Source organism: Stegastes partitus, unplaced genomic scaffold (genome assembly GCF_000690725.1).
Source record: "Stegastes partitus isolate 25-593 unplaced genomic scaffold, Stegastes_partitus-1.0.2 Scaffold663, whole genome shotgun sequence".
NCBI classification, from domain to species: Eukaryota; Metazoa; Chordata; class Actinopteri; family Pomacentridae; genus Stegastes; species Stegastes partitus.
Genome location: NW_007578394.1, coordinates 108,186 through 126,865, shown reverse-complemented (window position 1 = coordinate 126,865; position 18,680 = coordinate 108,186). Strand labels below are relative to the sequence as shown.

The 18,680-nt window shown below is 42.2% G+C and overlaps 1 protein-coding gene across 1 annotated transcript in view; it reads right to left on the bottom strand.

Annotated features, from left to right (window-relative positions):
* gabra4 (gamma-aminobutyric acid type A receptor subunit alpha4) overlaps nucleotides 1-12,238 on the bottom strand; it is a 24,170-nt gene extending 11,932 nt beyond the window's left edge. Inside the window, exons 1-7 of the mRNA XM_008290267.1 lie at nucleotides 12,150-12,238; nucleotides 11,941-12,059; nucleotides 10,651-10,718; nucleotides 9,901-10,121; nucleotides 9,280-9,362; nucleotides 2,681-2,824; nucleotides 469-621 (exon numbers count right to left, since the gene is read on the bottom strand). Coding sequence (XP_008288489.1) covers nucleotides 469-621; nucleotides 2,681-2,824; nucleotides 9,280-9,362; nucleotides 9,901-10,121; nucleotides 10,651-10,718; nucleotides 11,941-12,059; nucleotides 12,150-12,238 — 877 coding nt within the window. The remainder of the gene's footprint in view (nucleotides 1-468; nucleotides 622-2,680; nucleotides 2,825-9,279; nucleotides 9,363-9,900; nucleotides 10,122-10,650; nucleotides 10,719-11,940; nucleotides 12,060-12,149) is intronic.
* Nucleotides 12,239-18,680: the final 6,442 nt, after the last annotated feature.

The window sequence follows — 18,680 nt, the reverse complement described above, 5'->3', positions numbered from 1 at the left end:
ATTATTTACTGTCATTTATTTTAAGATAAATGACTACATTTCTCTAATCAAGCTACTGTACCAATAACAGCTACTACTATCAGTCTCTGAGGACATCTTTCCCCGTTTTGCTCTACATTTACATCAACACTGTTTATTCCAGCTCATTTACAGGAACATGTGCATCCGTTTCAGCTTCTATTCTTGGCAAAACTATCTATAGAATTGCTTAAAAGATGGATCAAAATGAATAGGATTTCACTTTGAAATCTTATAATAAATCCTCTAATCTTATAATAAAAAAAAACAAAACACAGGAGCACTTTATACTTTCAGAATAATCGCCGCACGCTCGAGCGTCGCCTTGTAGAGACGCTGCAGCTCTGATTGCTCTGCTGGCGTGCAAACATCAAATAAACAGCGAGAGAGAGAGAGAGAGAGAGGAGCAGAAAGGCTGTGCAGGATGAGGGATGTGCGAAGTCTACGTACCGAAAACTGTGCGTGCCGGGACGGATTCTTTATTTATCCAGAAGGACACTTGGGAGAGGATTACTGTCATTATGCAGGGGATATACGTCTGAATCATGAAGTAGCCCATTTTGCGTTTCAAGTGGAAGTAGACCGTCATCACCACATATTCACCTGGAGGATCAACAAGCAGTGAATTAGTTTGATTAACAAAGAGTTGGAAGTTGCAGCCTGACAGATTTCAGTTAATGCAGCTCCGGACAGATGTCACATTAGATCATTTTTTTCACACCCTTCTACATTTTAGGAACCACCCAGATGGACACGTGCCATCTATTCCAACTCTCTGCTTCTAAAATCCTGTTTTTTTCTTCTCTTGGATTCTTCAGTATTTCTGTGAACCAACTGGCCCTCTGAAATGTCTCAACGAGTTTCATTTCACGAGGCTGGTTCTGTGCGCTCGTCACGGTCCAATACACTGACTGTCATGTCTGTGCAAGTGTCAGCGCTCCAAATCCCTCCAATATCTACCACTGAAGCTGCATCTCTGCAATATTTGCTCCGTCATTCGTGTGGAAAATACAGTGTGGACCTGGCAAATCTGCCCAGTTTGACATTACAGCTTTGAACAAAGGTTTACATGCACTTACAAAGACCATGTGTATCGTAGCAGCCTTGACTTTCCAGTGACTCCTACAACTCTGAGTTTTCTGTGATGGAATCATTGAAACACATTCAAAAAACAAGCATGCGTTTTCATTCTTTCACAAATTCATTATAGGTCTTCTAGAAATAACACAAAATCTGCTGGGTCACAAATATACACATAGCAGTGCTGATATCTGGTTAAACGTCCTTAGTCTTGGGCACTTTTGGCAGCTGTACATAAGCTTCTAGTTGTATCTTTGACTGTTCCTCAACAGAACTGATGCAGCTCAACAACATTTGTTGGCTTTCTGACACTGACTTGTTTCTTCATCACAGTTCTTGATGGAGTCAGGACTTTGGGGAGACCAGTCTAAAACCTGAATTCTAGCCTGATTTAGCCACATCTTTACCACGTTTGATGTGTGTTTGGGGTCTTTGTCTTGTTGGAACAGCTATCTGCTTCCAAGCTCCAACCTTCTGGCTGATGATTACAGCCACTGGACTCACCTTTCTGCATCCTGCTGCCCCCACCATAATGCCTCCTGTTGCAAAAGGACAATAAATTCTAATAACTTGTTTAACTGTAAACTAAATTGTATAATTCATCCTACATCCACCCAACCGGTCGAGGCAGATGGCCGTCCCTCCCTGAGCCTGGTTCTGTCGGAGGTTTTTTTTCCCCTGTGGGGGTTTTCGGTTCCTTCCCACTGTTGTGGACTGCTTTCAGACTGCTGAAGCTTATAGGGAATCCAGATGTTTTGGGTTGTTGGGTGTTTCTGTTTCTGCCTTTGTGAAGCGCTATGAGATGACTTGTTGTTGTAAATATGCGCTATACAAATAAAATTGAATTGAATTGAATTGAATTGATTTTAGGCTTTCCTGAAGAACGTGGAGATAACCCTCATTCCTCATTATTCCATTTACTTTGTGTGAAACTCCAGTTCTACTGGCACCAAAACAGCCTCAGAGCATGATGCTGCCACCGCCGTGCTGGACAGTAGGTTTGGTCTTCCTGGGGTTAAAGGCCTCAGCTTCTCTCCTCCAAACATTCTTCTGGTCATTGAGACCAAATAGCCCAATTTTTGATTGACTTTCCTTATTGTGGCGTTTGTAGCTGATTTAAATGAACGGACCAGATGTGTCTTTCTAAACTGGCTCAGAGGAATCATCAGCTGTAGTCAATCCCTCACAAGAAGATAAGAGGCCATGACATGAAGAGAATCTGATCAACACAACTTTCTACATCATCAAAACTGATAATTCAAGCTGCTGTATGTATTTTCTGACCCAGCAGATTTTGTCACATTTCCACAAGACCTAGAATAAATATATAAAAGAACCAAAATGCATTCATATTTTTTTTGACAAAGGTGCATGTGTTTCAATGATTCCATCGGTCTTTACAAATGTATGCAAACTTTTGCTCACTTGTGCGTACAGAACACAAAGACGGCTTCCCATGAAGAACTACACGCCTGTAAAGAAAATAAACGAACGACTAAAAGCTCATCCCGTCATTTCTGTGGCCATTTTGCTTCGAAAGATGATTCATCTGCAAAATGGTGAAAGGAAGAGCACGTCTCACCTGTGATAGATTTAATCGTTTCACTGGAGACCGTCTGGCCGATGAGATCATACTGAACGAGGCTGGAGGACTCAGGAGGGACCTCCACCGAATGCTGCGGCCCTTTGGTCCAAGTATAGATCATCTCTGTTTTCGGATAGGCATCTGTAGGCAGACAGCAGAGCCACATGGACGTGAGTCATTTACTGTAAGTTGTGAACAGTAAAGGAAAATGAGATGTGCAGCAGCATACTGTGGGAAAAAAGTCTTGATATATTGTAAGCTGTCTTTATCGTTTGTAGTCGTGCCTCCCGGAGCTGGTTCCAGCCTGCTGTACTACAGTGGGCTGATAGATGGTGGTAGGCAACCCAGAGGTCAGAGAAGTGGGTTAGTAATCAGAAGTTTGCCAGTTTGAGGCCAAATACTGGCATCTCCACCTCTGAGCGCAGTGTTTCTGAATGATCCCTGACATCAATACGTGTGATAAATGAAAACTCACAGCTGCATGAGGCAGAAATCTGGAAAAGGCAAAAAGTAAAACAACAGAATTTGAAAATACACTCTGAGGAGTAGAAGAGCTTCAAGAAGCCTTTTGGGGTTTCTCATCACGGCCACTGTGGAAGAACCTTTTGAGTTCAAAATGAATCCTTCAAAATGGAGAAACACCCTTGAAATGTTCCTCAAAAATAAAAGGTTGTGGGGTCTGGTGCTCTATATTGAACTTTTTATTTTTAAACCCCAAACATTACACAACACTGTAGATGTTCACATAAATCTGTCGGCAGAAAGTCAGACCCAATTTGTCCAAATTTACAAAACCAGCCTCAAAAAGCTGAAGTAAAGCTGAGCAAAATCACCAATATTGTTCTGAAGAGTGCCATAATTTACTACCAGAAAAACCCACAACCTGAAACAAATTCCTCCTTTTTTAAATTTGCTAGTGGTGAAAAAACTGCCCTGTGATACACTTCAAATATTAACTTCTCTCTATTGAGTTTTTTAAAGATAAAGGTTTTGTCTTCCAGCTCCAACAGAAAACATATAGATTTTGTAGATCATATAAATATTGAGATTAAAATAAAGCATCATACAAATGTAAGTCTTGTCATTCCTTTATCATAAAATGACCCAAACTGATCATATTAAATACATTTGAAATATTGTAATGCACACAATTACAATAAAGCCATTTTCTAATAAATTAAATATTATATTGAATGTTAATATTTAACATATTGAATTTCAATTCAAAACCTCATGTGCATATTTATAAATGTGCATCATCAGTATTTATTTGCTGATCCATCCAGCTAGTTGAGTTTGTGGATTGTTACTTGTTCCTATTACCAGATTACTTCGATTGCATGTGCTAAAAGGTCAACATGGACTTTTTGCCAGTGATGCTAAATAAATATTGTTTTAACTATAGTTGAAGTAACATTTAGGAAACTAATTTGCTCCACGTCACTCACAAGTTCATTTTATACATTTGAAAGTGTGATTTTTGACCAGCAGTAAACTTGAATTTTGTGCTTTTACTTCTGTTGTAGAGACTAAATCAACATTTAAAGACACTTCGACATGTTCACGTCTGTTACTTGATTCCCAAAATGACATTCTTGTACAACTAAAGTGCATTCTCAGTTACGTTTATGATATATGATCACAACAAGTGTTCATTAGGTGGGGCAGGAGAAGAAACTTGTGAAATGGTCGTATATGAATCCAAAGCCTGATATTTTTCCAACCCTGAGTCAGCATTTTTGTTACCTGAACCCAACAAAGCAGTGGGAGAACACCCAAGTCTAAAAATAATGGTTCCACACGGACCCCAGTCTCCTGGGTGAAGGTTCATGTTGGACTTACAAGGACTTTGTGGCCCTTTGAAGGTGGAAACATTTCCTGCTACATCATCCTCTTACCTTAAAATACCTTTTGTTCAACACGTAAATGAGAATGTAGTTTATCTGAATAGGAACGTCATTTTAGTGGAGTTTGGAGTCACTGACTGATTCACTGATAGTCTAATAAGTTAAGCTGCCATTTTTCAAACTATTTGTCTAGAAATATACAATTATATTTGAGTTTACGCCTCTCTGAGTGCAGACGTCTCCACAGTATTACAGCAAAAGTGCAATAACCAGAAACCACAAGGACTGAAATAGACTTTTGTCATTTTGCTTAATGTCAGTCCAGCTCCTAGACATTTACCTTTTCAACTAACTCTGCATTCATTGTTTCTTTCGGCTGCTCGGGGCAGTGCAACAAGCTGTAAAGCTGACATTTAATAAACTTATAAAGATGTTGTGGGAAATGCAAACAGTTGCCTGTTTGTTCATCAGAATCGGAGCGACATCAGCATTCAGTCGGAGCTTCAGCGTGTTCACCAGCTTGTCACTAACTTTGTCAGTCTGTCGTTTGGCTGCTGGGCAGGTGACTCTATCGAAGGTTTTTTTTTTTCTTTTCTTTTTCTAAGCCAAAAAACAGCTGTGTGTTGCAGCTGGAATGGAGGTTAATGAGACTGGTGAGAGTGAACCAAAACACTAGCTGGAGGCAGTGAAACCGAAACAATGAGCTGAAAGACGCTCAGTAAATGTGAATCTGGTGATAATTTCACCCCCAATGAGGGTCACTTTTCACATCATGCAGTCATTCTATCAGCTGTTCATATGCGAGTATTGATCGAGCAGCTTTAAGCAGCTCACACATGTAAGTATTCTTACCTCAGAGAGCTTTAACTTAAAACTATTACTGTTCATTAATTGTTCTCTGGTCAGCCCTGCCGTCTGATCCAATCTGTCCTAACCCAAACCGACCAATCGCAGCAGAGCCTCATCCCTCCGGCTGATCCAATCTAGCCTTAATTGTTTCTCTGCGTAGTGCATTCTTGGCTAACAGCCTCTGAAGCAGCATCGCAGGACACTAAAACTCTCCACTGACTAATTAGATTTTCTCCAGCTAGCAGCAGATCGACCCCTCACCTCTCCTCAAATGTAATTAATTTACGATTCTGCAAGAAAACTACGATTCTGACAGACTTGTCTGCGTGAAAGGAGGATCTTTTATGTTGTTGTGCAGCGCTGACTCGGTTTGATCTGATGTTTATTGATCAAAATGCATGAAAACATCACATCCACTCTCCACATTAAAAGGCCCACGGAGCCACATTTTTGCTGTCGACGTCGACGCAGAAGTTCCACATAAATCCTCCGTATGGAGCCTTTAAATGTGGAGTTTTGTTTCCCCCTGTTGCTTCCTCGGAGTGTTTTGCTGTATGCATACTGGCGACCGGTTTGTGGATGCGCTACAAAATGCCAGTTGTCTCTGCCTGCCACTCCCTATGGGACTCCACATCGGCAGGATACCAACTGTGCTGCCAAAATGAAATGACTCTGGTGTGTCATGGAGTGGAACGCAATGCCTGTGCACACAAGTCCAGATGGAGAAACAGAAAAGGAGTCAGAGAGAGGGAGAGGGAAAGAGTGATGGAGGAAGAAAAAAAATAGAAAAAAAAAAAAAACGAAGGCAGGGCAGACAGCGAGAAAATTAGCACGAACACACTCAACACGCACACACCAGCTATGGAAAGTAGCTGCATAGGTCTGTGCTATCCTGAGGCAGAGGAAGGGATTCTGACCTTTCCTTTGCTTCGGGCCACATCAGATCCATGGTCGCTTCCTCCTGACTGGAGGCGAGCAGCAGCAGAGCAGGATGGTGAGAGGAGGAGGACGAGGAAGGGGGGAGAAGGATGACAATAACTGAGAAATGTGAATTTGTCCTCTGCAATGTCACCACACTGGGTAATTGACGGCGGATCGGGCGGGTGTACAGGCAAACTCGTTGTCTTTTCCTTTTCTCTTTCTCCTGCAGATGTAATCTTCAAATCGCTGCTCTTCCCCCTGATAAGACGGAGCTGCTCCTTTCTGAGAAACTCCTTCGCTGGAGATAAGTCATTTCTGCTGACCAGTAGGCCCAGTATGAACACCGGTGCTGAGCTAGAGCTTCATTGTTCGCCACGAAAGAATGAAGCGCTTCATTATTTAGTATTGGCATTCAGTGGCTTTGTGCTCAGCTCTTCAGCAGTTCTTTTCAGCTCAGAATCCATTTCAGTGCCACCAAGAGGAGGAAAGTCATGTGGCTGAGCTTTTGTCCCGTTTTTGACTTTTCACACTGAGTCAGGACAAACATTTGCTCTTTAACAGGCTGCCAACCCGCTTCTGATGGAACTTTCATGAAAGGAAGATGAAAAAGCTTCAAACAGAAGAACTATAGGGCTACAATGCATGTGAAGAATAAATGCTTTGAAAGGAAACATCTTGTGGTTTCTGAAGATGTGCTCGGCTACAACTAGCCTCAATAGGTTGTCCGTGAATTTATCTTCTCAAATAAATCATTAAACGTTGGTTTAACAGCACTACGATGGAGCTAAATAGTTCCATTTTTCAATGGTTTTAAATCTGCAGTGCAGAACTTTTGTCTCCCCCTACTGGCAGCGAGAGTAATTACACTAACATGACGTTTCCTTTTTAGACTGTAATGCTTTCTGTAAATGCAGAGTTTCTTTGTTTATGTGCACCATTAGGCCAGGGGTCTCCAATCCTGGTCCTCGAGGGCCACAATCCTGCATGTTTTAGATGTGTCCCTCTTCTAACACACCTGATTCAAATGATCAGCTCATCATCAAGCTCTGCAGAAGCCTGATAACGATCCTGATCATTTGAATCAGGTGTGTTGGAAGAGGGACACATCGAAAACTTGCAGGATTACGGCCCTCGAGGACCAGGATTGGACACCCCTGTATTAGGCGCTTCATTTGGATTCTTCCGAGGTTTTTGCACCATACTTTAGCTTCTTTAGTCTACAGCAGTCCTTCCTGGTTGCTATCGGTGCACCGATTTTCACCATAAACTGCGAAACACAGCATTAATCAGCATCTTCATCAGTAGCTTAAAAGACTTTGGTGCAGATGATGATGCTGTTTTCCTCCCTTTTGGACTCTGGTTTAGTTTAGATAAGCTGACAGAAAGAAAAGAAGCAGGAGCTGCTGCTTTAAAATCTTAAAAACATAAGTGTCAATCCTCTCGTCTAACTCTCGCAAATAAGCCTGTTTTCCACAACAGTGAGGTATTCCTTTAAGGATCCTGCTCGTTGTCCTCACTCGCTCTCACCTCATTTGCACCAGAATGGATGAAAGCCGATTTACAGCACATTATGACTCCTGCTAAGCTAACCCAAAGTCAGAACTCCCTCCAAAAGCTAAACCCTGCTCACTTGTTGTGCATTACATGCTAATTACTCTGCCACCTGTTTTGTAATGTAAAGTGCTCCGGCAGGTCTCCTGTGAAGCGACACTGGGAGGCACGAAATGCAAAATGCAGCGAGGAGGCCAACGGAGGCTGCCAGTCTGTTTAGCAGTGGGCTTATTTGTTTGCAGCTATTTAGGAATGACTCAGGTACGAACCTTAGATGCGATAATGGCTCATAAATAAAAATAAAACGTGTCCTTTGAGAAATCTCTCTCACACAAGATTAACATTTTAAACCCAGTGAACAGCATCTGTTGCACCAACATGCAGACAAACATGATTACTAAACTTGTGTGATTCTGGAGAGAAACAGTCGAGGTTCTGATAAAACGGTGTGTTTTTGGAGCAACATCGGCTTCTCTGCTTTGTTCAGAGGCACTGCAGGAACATTAGAGGCTAACAAAGATCTATTTTCCACCAGGTAGTGGCATCAACACAGCAGGTTTATATCGTCCTGTCAGAGCGATTCATCGACTCTCTTTACTTCCCTCACAAACTTCAGGTAATTTTTGCCAATATTTGGGAATGTAAATAAAAAGGATCATGTGTATTGATAGTATAACAGTCTATCCATTTATTTTACATGTAAACTATTATCCACACATCCATCCATCCATCATCTACACACCGCTTAATCCTCACTAGGGTCGTGGGGGGCTGGAGTCTATCCCAGCTGACTCAGGGTGAAGGCAGGGGACACCCTGGACAGGTCACCAGTCTATCACAGGGCTACACTTAGAGACAGACAACCAAGCACACTCACATTCACACCTACGGATAATTTAGAATCACCAATTAACCTCAGCATGTTTTTGGACTGTGTGGGAGGAAGCTGGAGAACCCGGAGAGAACCCACGCTGCACGGGGAGAACATGCAAACTCCACGCAGAAAGATCCCGGCGACCTTCTTGCTGTGAGGCAACAGTGCTAACCACTGAGCCATCCTGCAGCCCGACTATCCAAACATCTCCACCAATAGCCTGCTAATAAACTACTGTCAATCTGACTCACATCATTTTTTTATTCAGTTCACTTTTGCACATGATGGTTATTTTAGTATGAAATAAGTCTTTGCAAGTTTTCATTTTCACCCCACTGGGATTCACTTTTAAACATTTGCACTTCCTGTCCACTCAATGTGTGTGTTTGTTGCTAATATTACATTTCATTCTCTGCTTTTATTTATTCTAAAGATATTCCTTCTTTTGCTAACTGCACGCTGAGCGGTTGTAACAAAGCATCAACAAAAGAGTATCAATAAAGTTTTCTAATTCTGAACCATCCATCTCAGCCACTCTCACACACTGAACTTACAGCTCCCAAACTTCAGAGGACACGCGTGTCCGTCCATGGGGAAGTCCACCAGCTTCATGGGACACTCGGCGCTGATGGTCAACCTGTTGGAGAGCGAAGAGGAACGATTCAATTAAAAACCAAACCAAGACGTTTTACACTCATACACTTGTAATTTGCTGCCTAATTGTTAGCATGCTGGCGACATTCACACGACGTTCAACCAGCGATGCAGTAAAATCCCAGTGATTTGCTTTTTAAGAATGCTGCTCCTTGTAATTGCTACTAAAACGCTCACGGTTCAATTACTCGACTGCCATCACGTCGAGCTGAATTGAAAGTTTGGCATCTGCGCTGCCTCTTCACAGATTTTTCCTGTTTGCACTGTGAGCCTTGGTTTGATTTCACACAAAATCTCCTTTATTGCTTCTCAACAAACAGAGACTGTCATCTCACCGCATTTTAATGAGCAAAAAAAAAAAAAAAAACACTAAAAGGGGAATAAAAGCCAAGTGTAATTAACCTAAACGCAAATTAGATTTTGTTAAACGGCAGGAATTGGATGCAAACGTTTGGTGGAGGTCAGGCTGCGGTTTTAGCTTCGACTCGTGAGGTGTTTAATGTCACGGAGCTCAGCGGCACCTCATGGTGTAGAGGATGGTGCCGTTCTTCATGATGCGGAAGAGCTTGTTGGGGGCCGTCATGTTGTGAGCGACGGACTTCTTGCCGTTCCTGAAGAAGGTGTCCGGCGTCCAAACTTTGGTCACCATCAGGTTGTTGAGCCTCAGAATCTCGATGGGACCTTCGTACATCAACCTCCGGTCCACCCACGTCTGCCGGAAGAACACGTCCATTGTGTATTCCTGAGACGTGGACAAAAACACGTTAGATAGGATGATAATAACTGACACTTTACTGCTTTTAAGTTGAAGAAAGTGAGCACCAAAATATAAAGATGCAACATGGTTTGAGGACACTTCGAAAAGTTCTCAGCCTCACCAGGAAACAAGGGACGTAACTGTAGACTATAAAGACTGATATCGCTGCCCACAAAACCTCAAATGCTTGAAGCAATCAAAGAAAAAGCTGGATGCTGATGCCCCAGAACAATAAGCCTCAAATTGAAATCCCTCTTCTGTTTTTCGCCATCATCAGAGTTGATAATAAGGTCATACATGCTGTTGAGGAGGCTCAAGATGTGACCTTCTTCTGCCAAGTGACAGCGAAGCTTCGGTGGACCAAGTGCATTAAAGTTAAAGGAAACATTGCTAAAAAAATAATGCAAGAACAATCTTTCTCCTGGGACGTTTTCTGGTGAGAACTTTTCGAAGTCCCCCTCTTTATATGTGTCTATATCATTTGCAGTGACCACATGAAAGCGAGAGTACGAACCATTTCAACGTCTGAGACGGGCCCAAAGCTTGTCACATAAATGTCAGTCTTGACCTCAGTCACAGGACCTATTAGAAAACACACAAGTGTCACATTTAATGGGCTCTTCCTTACTGTAAATCCAGTCCAGCCTCAGTCTTATTCACACTTGTGTTAAAAAAAAAAGACTCTTTACAGCCCATCAGGATCAAAAAGCAGAAGACATGCAATAGCTGATCCCTTCCAGAGCCTCTGCATAATGGAAGTGAGAGAAAAAAAAGCTTAAAAGATGTTAAAAAAAAAAAAAAAAAGCATAATCCTGTTTGATTTTTTTTTTTTCTAAGTAAATGACTGTGGGGCCAGACTGTAAAGGCTGCATATGGACACGTCTGCTGACAGGCTGTAAACCACAAACCAGGCGTCTCTCTCTTGGAATAATGCTGCTGCAGACATGATGTACCAGAGAAGAAGAGAGGGGAGAAAAAAAAACAAATCCGCACTTTTAGCACTTGAACTGTGCATTAACGCGTTTGTCCCGCAACATACATACGATTATATAACCGCACTGGCTCCAGCTTAGAGGCCCATCTTCAGAAACTCACCAGGCTTTCAGGATCAAGTCTGCAGCAGCATCATCGCGTGTGTTTGTTAAACCCACGAAGCAACATGTTACATGTGATGCACACAGAGAAGTAAAGACAGATACACCATGTCAATGCTGCTGTAACGGTGCCATTACGCACGACATGTTTTGCGTGTTCTTAAAGGCGGATTCTTGAGTTTTTACTCATGTGAGGGGATTTTTGATGTTTCAATGCATGCGAATAAAAGTGACTCGACTTCTAGTTGTCTTATTGCACTTTAAGGCATGTTTTACACCTTCTCTGGCAAGTTCTTGTTCCTCTTTGTTGATTTGAGAGATTTACAGTGAGAGCTGTGGGTTAAACTGGCCTGATTTGGGTTTATAGCCACCATTTACCACTTGTTTAACTCCCAATTGCGCAAAAATTCAACTAAAAGAAGAAGCTCCCTCCTTCATTTTTGCCAAAAAAAGATTTAGAGATGTGATAGAGTTACTAAAATTTTAAAAACACACAATTTATTTTACTTTTAGGTTGCATTCTGCCCTCAGTGACATGTTTAGAGCTCCAATTATTGTGCTTTAAGCTGTTTTTATCTGTGTATGGCACAAAAAGTGATAAATATGGTGTCAGTTAATTTGAGGATATGAGGTGCTGCTGTGGGCGCTTTTGCTTGTGGAAAATGTTCAGTATCTAGTGCGTAAAAATCGCGTTTTTCCCCCACAAATACCTCCAAATCCAGGTCGCAGCCTGTTGTCATAGCCGTCCAGAAGTCGGTCCAAAATGCGCGTAAAATTCTCCGGATAGATCCTTTCATCCTTCTTTGTCTGTGCACAGATTTTCTTCACACTACAGAAGAAATAAAACAGACATTCAGGGACACTCACGGCTCAACCAAAGTGATCCGAGCGGCACCGCGGCTCTCGGAGAGACACTCACCAAGTCGCCAAACAGAAAAAGTAGAAAAGGGTCCGAATAAAAGCGGGGCGCGTCGCTGTCACCATCTCCTTCTCGTTGGCAGAAACCATCCTTGCATGCCATACTTCAAGCCTCTCTCTTCACATCTCACCGCGCCAGCTGCCTGCCTGCGTCCCGGGGAACGGGGAGCGGAGAGGAGCGCAGAGGGACGCGGCGGCGCAGAGAGAGAGAGGAGGGAAGTTGTGCGCCTCTCTCCTCCTGCAGTCCCTCCGCCAAGAGACACCTTCACCCTCCAGCCCCCGGTCACCTCCTGTCCGGATCCGAGCTTGCTGATGCTGATGCTGCTGCTGCTGCTGCTGTTGCTGTTGCTGTTGCTGCCTGCATCCACAGAAAGCAACAATCCTCCCTCTCCCTCTCCCCTCTCTCCACTCTCTGTTTGCTTCCCTGTCTCACCCTCTTTTCTCTCCCTCCCTCTCTCCTCTCTGTTTGCTCTCTCCTTCCCTCCCTCTCTCCCTCTCTAACACCTGCTTTGGTTAGACGTGCACTGCTTTGAAATGACTTAAACAGAGTCAAATCTCTGACTTCACCCTGCTGTCAAAACTGGAGAGAAGGAGGAAGGTTCGGCTCATCTCCTGCGCAACCCTGACAGCGTGACCCCACCTGCCTTTCACAGCTCATCCAGTGCGTTTTTTTTGGTCGTTATTTCGCAACTTTTTAGCTCCAAATGTGTGTTGTTTTTTTTTCTCGCCTCTAAGAGCACATCAGGAATCCAGATGTGCGGCCTTTGACCTCCACCTGCTGCATCGGCCTCTAGCCTACATGTTGAACTAGTTTCAGGGATGCATTGGTGAGAAGCCTGTATTAAGATTCAAATGGGTCAGTCTTGTCGCAATACGCAATCACACACACACACACACACACACACACACACACAAAGGCACACAGGTACTGTAGAGGAACTGGGACAAGCCACATGCTGCTTCACAGATTTCTCTGCACCTGGGACAAGCACAAGACCTTCATTTGTGTGTGTGTGTGTGTGTATAGGAAGAGAGTGTGTGTGCGTGTGCAAAATGAAAGTGTGTGTGTGTGTGTGTGTGTACAGAGTGTGTGTGTGTGTGGCTCTGAAGGTGAAGTGCGGGTAAATCTCAGGATAAACAAGATGTCTGGGTTCCACCACACTGGCTTTCCTGATTAGTTTTGAAGCAGCACACACACACACACAAACACTAACACACACACTAACACACACACACACACTCTGCTGAAACCACTGAAGCCACTTAGTGTGCAGGGAAGCTGAGGAAACATTATGTAGATGCAATACACGCGAGCCGAAGCTGCCGATCCCCTGCACGGCCGCCCACCCTGGTCCTCCCACAATACACTGGAGCAAGGCGGCTCTGTGGGGGATGAGTAATGCTCCGTGTGGGGGCAGGCGTTCGTCCGAGTTTTTGGTTTCTTGTCTTTTTTTTTTTTTTTTGATTACAGTTTTGCGCTTTTAATGGACGCTCTTTACTGTATACAGAAAAAGAAAATGCAATATTATTCATTCGAATGCCCTCCAAATGTCAGATGTACAGTTTTAGGGCCTTATTATTATGCCATGTTGACCTTTTCCTCTAAGTCTGGCCACTGTTTAAATTACATCATGTATCATTACGTTAACATTTGTGGCCTGAAGACACACACAGCAGTGCGCAGGGAGCACTAAAGAATCTCTAATTTCATTTCTCTTATTGCACTCTTCTGGGGCATACGGTGTGTGTTTGTCTCCGACACAGTTTGTCCTGAGATTCCTTGAAACAGCTTCTTGTGCTTTGTAAGCTATATGCCCTGCAGCAGAAATAACTGCGATGATAACCTAGTTTTTTATCAGTGTGAGCGCATGTGAGTGTGACGGAGGCAGGTAGAGGCTCGGTGAAGGCCGGTGTACCAGGGCCGCTGCTTTACCTGCTGTATGGGAGTCATGCAGGTTCTGCTGACAGCCGTCACAAAGTCCCAGACTGATGACAAACTCACCTGCAGCTGCTGCAGCGGAGCTTGTTAGTCTGAGCTCAGCACACATGAGTAACTGCTGTCTTTACTGTGCGGTATTAACAGTGGGATCTCATTAATTTAGTATTTAGTGATTTCAGTCAAACAAGCCTCCTAACCGCTCTGTTCTACAACAGCAAACAGAAAGGAAAATGTTTTACTTACTCAGCCTTTCATTTCAATACGATATCAACACCTAAAGCCTCATCAAGTATCACTTTGTACTCCACAACTTATGTGCCAACTGTTTATTATTATTACTGGTTTCTCTACAGAAGATTTAGCATGGACACAAGGACACCGTATGATATAAAATATGATCAATTTTATCTGGTTTTAACGAACAAACAGCTGAGGTCAGATCTAAAATTAAAGTTAAGACAAGTCAAGTTAAGTTAAGTTACGTTAAGTTAAGTTGAGTCAATCAAGTCAAGTTTGGGTAAGCTAATAAAGTCAAGTTAAATTAAGTTAGGTTAGGCTAAATTAAATCAAGTCTAGTTAATCAGGTCAGGTCAAGTCAATGAAGTCAAGCTAAGTGAACTTAAGTCAAGTTAAGATAAACTAAGTCAAATCAACTTAAGCTAAGCTAAATTAAACTGAGTCAGTCAAGTCAAGTAAAGTTCAGTCAGTTAAGTCAAGCTAAGCTAGGTTAGGTTAAATTACATCAAATTAACCCTATTCAGGACTTTTGGGGTCTTTTGGACCCCATGCCATTTGGTTTAGGTGACAGGGATTGTTTTTTTATTTTTGAAGTTTTTTTTTTTTTTTTTAAATATAAAAAAGGGGCATTTGTCATGCATTTGGAACCAAACATACATCAACTTATCAGAAAATTTATTTAACACAGTATAAAAGTCTAAAATGAATACCAACAAATATTCTTTCTTGGGGTCTAATGGACCCCGAAAGACCTTCTATGTATGGCAGTAGGAAAGAATAACCTTGAATAGGGTCTAGTCAATCAAGTTAAGTCAAGCTAAATTTAGTCAATTAAAATTAGATTAAGACAAGTGAATTCAAGTTAAGTCAAGTCAAGATAAACTATGTCAAATCAACCCAAGTTAAGTTAAGCTAAGTTAAGTTGAATTAAGTCAAATTAAGTCTCGTCAGTCAAGTCAATCTAAGTTAGGCTAGGCTGAATTAAGTTAAATTAAGTTGATCAAGTGAAGTGAAGTCAAGTTTAGTTTAGTTAAGTCACAGACTCATAGGGGTTATGGGTTAAGGGTTAATTTAACCTTTTGGCCACTTGGCTATGCTCTAAGAGACGTTGTAAATTGTTGTAAAAACACAATTCGACTAAGTAACAGCATCACAACTGTAAGGCTAAAATGAAAAACCTTGAGCTCTCTGGACAAGAGACATTTAAGAGAATTTTTAACAAGTCTCTCTGCCCCCATCACCAGGTCAGAGTCCATGTCACTGACATGGTGTCCTGCTGTAAAAACACTGCAAAATCTGATGCGACATAAATGAAGCATAACAACGGCTTCCACTGAACAAGTTCAATTCCCTGTTTCCTTGATACCATAACAGCCTCAGATCACTGCAGCTCCTGCCTTCATTTGTGAAGCCGCACAGTTAAACCAGCTTGAATGGGACGAGTGAGTGAATCAGTCAAAACACTCTCACGTCTGACAGCGTTTATCATAAAAATGTCCGTCTCTGCCTCTTACGTCTCTGCAACAAGCGAAAGCCCCCACTGTTCCTCGGTCGTGCCACTGAGCGAAAAAGAGCCATAATGGCCAGGTAGGGAGAAACAGCTCTTTTTGCGCTCGGGGTTACGATTGATGAGGCTCATTGTGGCAGTGCAGGAAGCTAATGAGTCAGAACCATGAGTCAAGCTGTTGGGAAATCACACCACCACCACCCCAGCCTCAAAAAAAGCTCAATGTGACATCTTCAACTCCAAACAAATGCTGTCAGAGAGACTGACTGAAAATGAGACACCAGAGAGGGGAGCTTATGCCGCCGCGCCACTTCAACAGTAATTCATTTCTTGAACATGCGTTTCAGCTTAACCATGCACAAATTACAAATGATCTGCAAGTCAATGTCAGCGCACGAACAAGTAGAAAGTAGGAGTACGTATCTATTAAAAGCAGAACATTGGCACTGGAAACAAACACCTGATCGGGACTCGCCGTCTTTTGCTCTGCAGACGCACCAAATTTGAAATCGTATTAATTAATATTTTGGCCACTTAGCAGCAAAAACAAGCCGTAAATACAACGTTCAGTTTACGGTGAACATCTCAGCAAACACTTGTCTGTTTAAACATCTGGCGGACATGGGTGCTAATTCAGATTCTTTCACTAATTGCAAAGCTTACACGTCTGCTGCTTCATGGTGAGCAGGTAGCATACGTTATTTTTTGCTTTCTTTTTTACTGCAAACACCTGCCTGCTGCAGCTGAAAACGAAGCTAATGAGAGCCTGAATCAAAACAGCAAAGTCGTGGGTTGTAAAACCAACACAATTAGATTAAGAAATGCAAAGCAAAGAGGAACTGAATGGAGTTCGGTGAAAGCTCTTGGTGGGTTTTTACATTATGATCACGAGCAGGCTGCAAGGTGGCGCAGTTGGTAGCACTGTTGCCTCACAGCAAGAAGGTCACCGGTTCGCATCCCAGTGGGGGCACCGGAATCTTTCTGTGTGGAGTTTGTATGTTCTCCCCGTGCAGCGTGGGTTCTCTCTGGGTTCTCTGGCTTCCTCCCACACAGTCCAAAAACATATTGAGGTTAATTGGTGATTCTAAATCAGGGGTGCCCAATCTTGGTCCTCGAGAGCCCCTATCCAGCATGTTTTAGATGTTTCCCTCTTCCAACACACCTGAATCAAATGATCAGGATCGTTGTCAGGCTTCTGCAGATATGATGATGAGCTGATCATTTGAATCAGGTGTGTTGGAAGAGGGAAACATCTAAAACATGCAGGACTGTGGCCCCCAAGGACCAGGATTGGACACCCCTGATCTAAAACATGCTGGATAGGGGCTCTCGAGGACCAGGATTGGGGACCCCTGTTCTAAATTGTCCGTAGGTGTGAATGTGAGTGTGCTTGGTTGTCTGTCTCTAAGTGTAGCCCTGTGATAGACTGGTGACCTGTCCAGGGTGTCTCCTGCCTTCACCCTGAGTCAGCTGGAATAGACTCCAGCCCCCCATGACCCTAGTGAGGATTAAACGGTGTATAGATGATGGATGGATGGATGATGAGCAGCATCTTTCACTTAAATACAGTCAGTTGTTGAAAGAGATGAATGCAGCTTTAACCCAAATTTCTTGTAAAACATTGATTGCATTATTATTCCTGAATGATTTGTGGACGACGGACGACTCAGTCTGAGATAGTTTGATGCTAATGAAGGTATGACTGTGTTGTGGTTTTCTTATGCACAGAAGAATCTACACTAGAAACCACTGAACATGTGGGTTTTAATTTGCTCAACTGGAATAAGTGCAATAAAAACTTGGATCCCATCGTTTCAACTGAATTAAAAGATCAAAATTGTGCTTTTAGTTATTTGAGCATCTGCATTGGCACTTATACTTATACAGCTGTTTGAAAGTACATGCTGTGCAAAATAAGAAACAGCCACAGCAGCAGTAACTACTGGGTGTCGTGTTTGCTTGTTGTATTCAAATGGCTCCAAGTCGTCTTGTGTGTTGATCCATTTGCTCAAACTTTTCAGACGTGTCATTGAAAGGTCTGGCCACAGCTACAGGGTCACTCCATCTCAAATCACTTCACCTCAACCATATAAAAAAATATATTTGCAAAAATTTAGCTTGATATTTTAAATACTTATTATATAGATTTTAGCTTTGTGGAAAAACTTGGCCTTATAGCTCAATGAACTGGACTCATGTTTATTTACAGGAACTGCTTCAGAGTTTACCTTCAAGCATCTCTATCAACAAGTTCATGGATTTAATAAACATAAGAGGCAACAGTTTACTCTGCTTCTCCAGCCTACAAAGAGGGGTCTGGATATAAAAAAATATACTTAAATATATATTAAAAAACAGCATATTTGCCTAGTTCTGATTAGAGAACACTTTGAAACTCCAGTAAATTTTGTTTTTGTGTTAAAACTTGTAATACCTGCTCAACCAGTTATAACAATTTAGCAAAAATAACCTTTTTCCTCATATTTGTGACCCAGTATTTCATATTAAAAAGTGTTCTATGTGTTGTATTTTGTATTATTAAGACATGCAGCTACATGTGGTTCAGAAAATATCACTAGTTGACCTCTGCTTTATCAATTCTTTTGTAAATGTGTTCAGCCATGGGACTTTTTGCCATATTTTGACTGACGAATACTCAACAATTATTTGATCGACTTTTCCAATATTGCGGATTCTTAATCAACAGCATAAAGAGAAATAACAGTAAACATTTCAGGTTCTTATCTTTATTAATTCCTGAGATATTGCCGTTCAAACAGCCTCAAATGTCAATGTACAAAAAAAAAAAAGGGCTCAAAGTGGGTTGACTGGCAGCGTTGTAAAGAAAT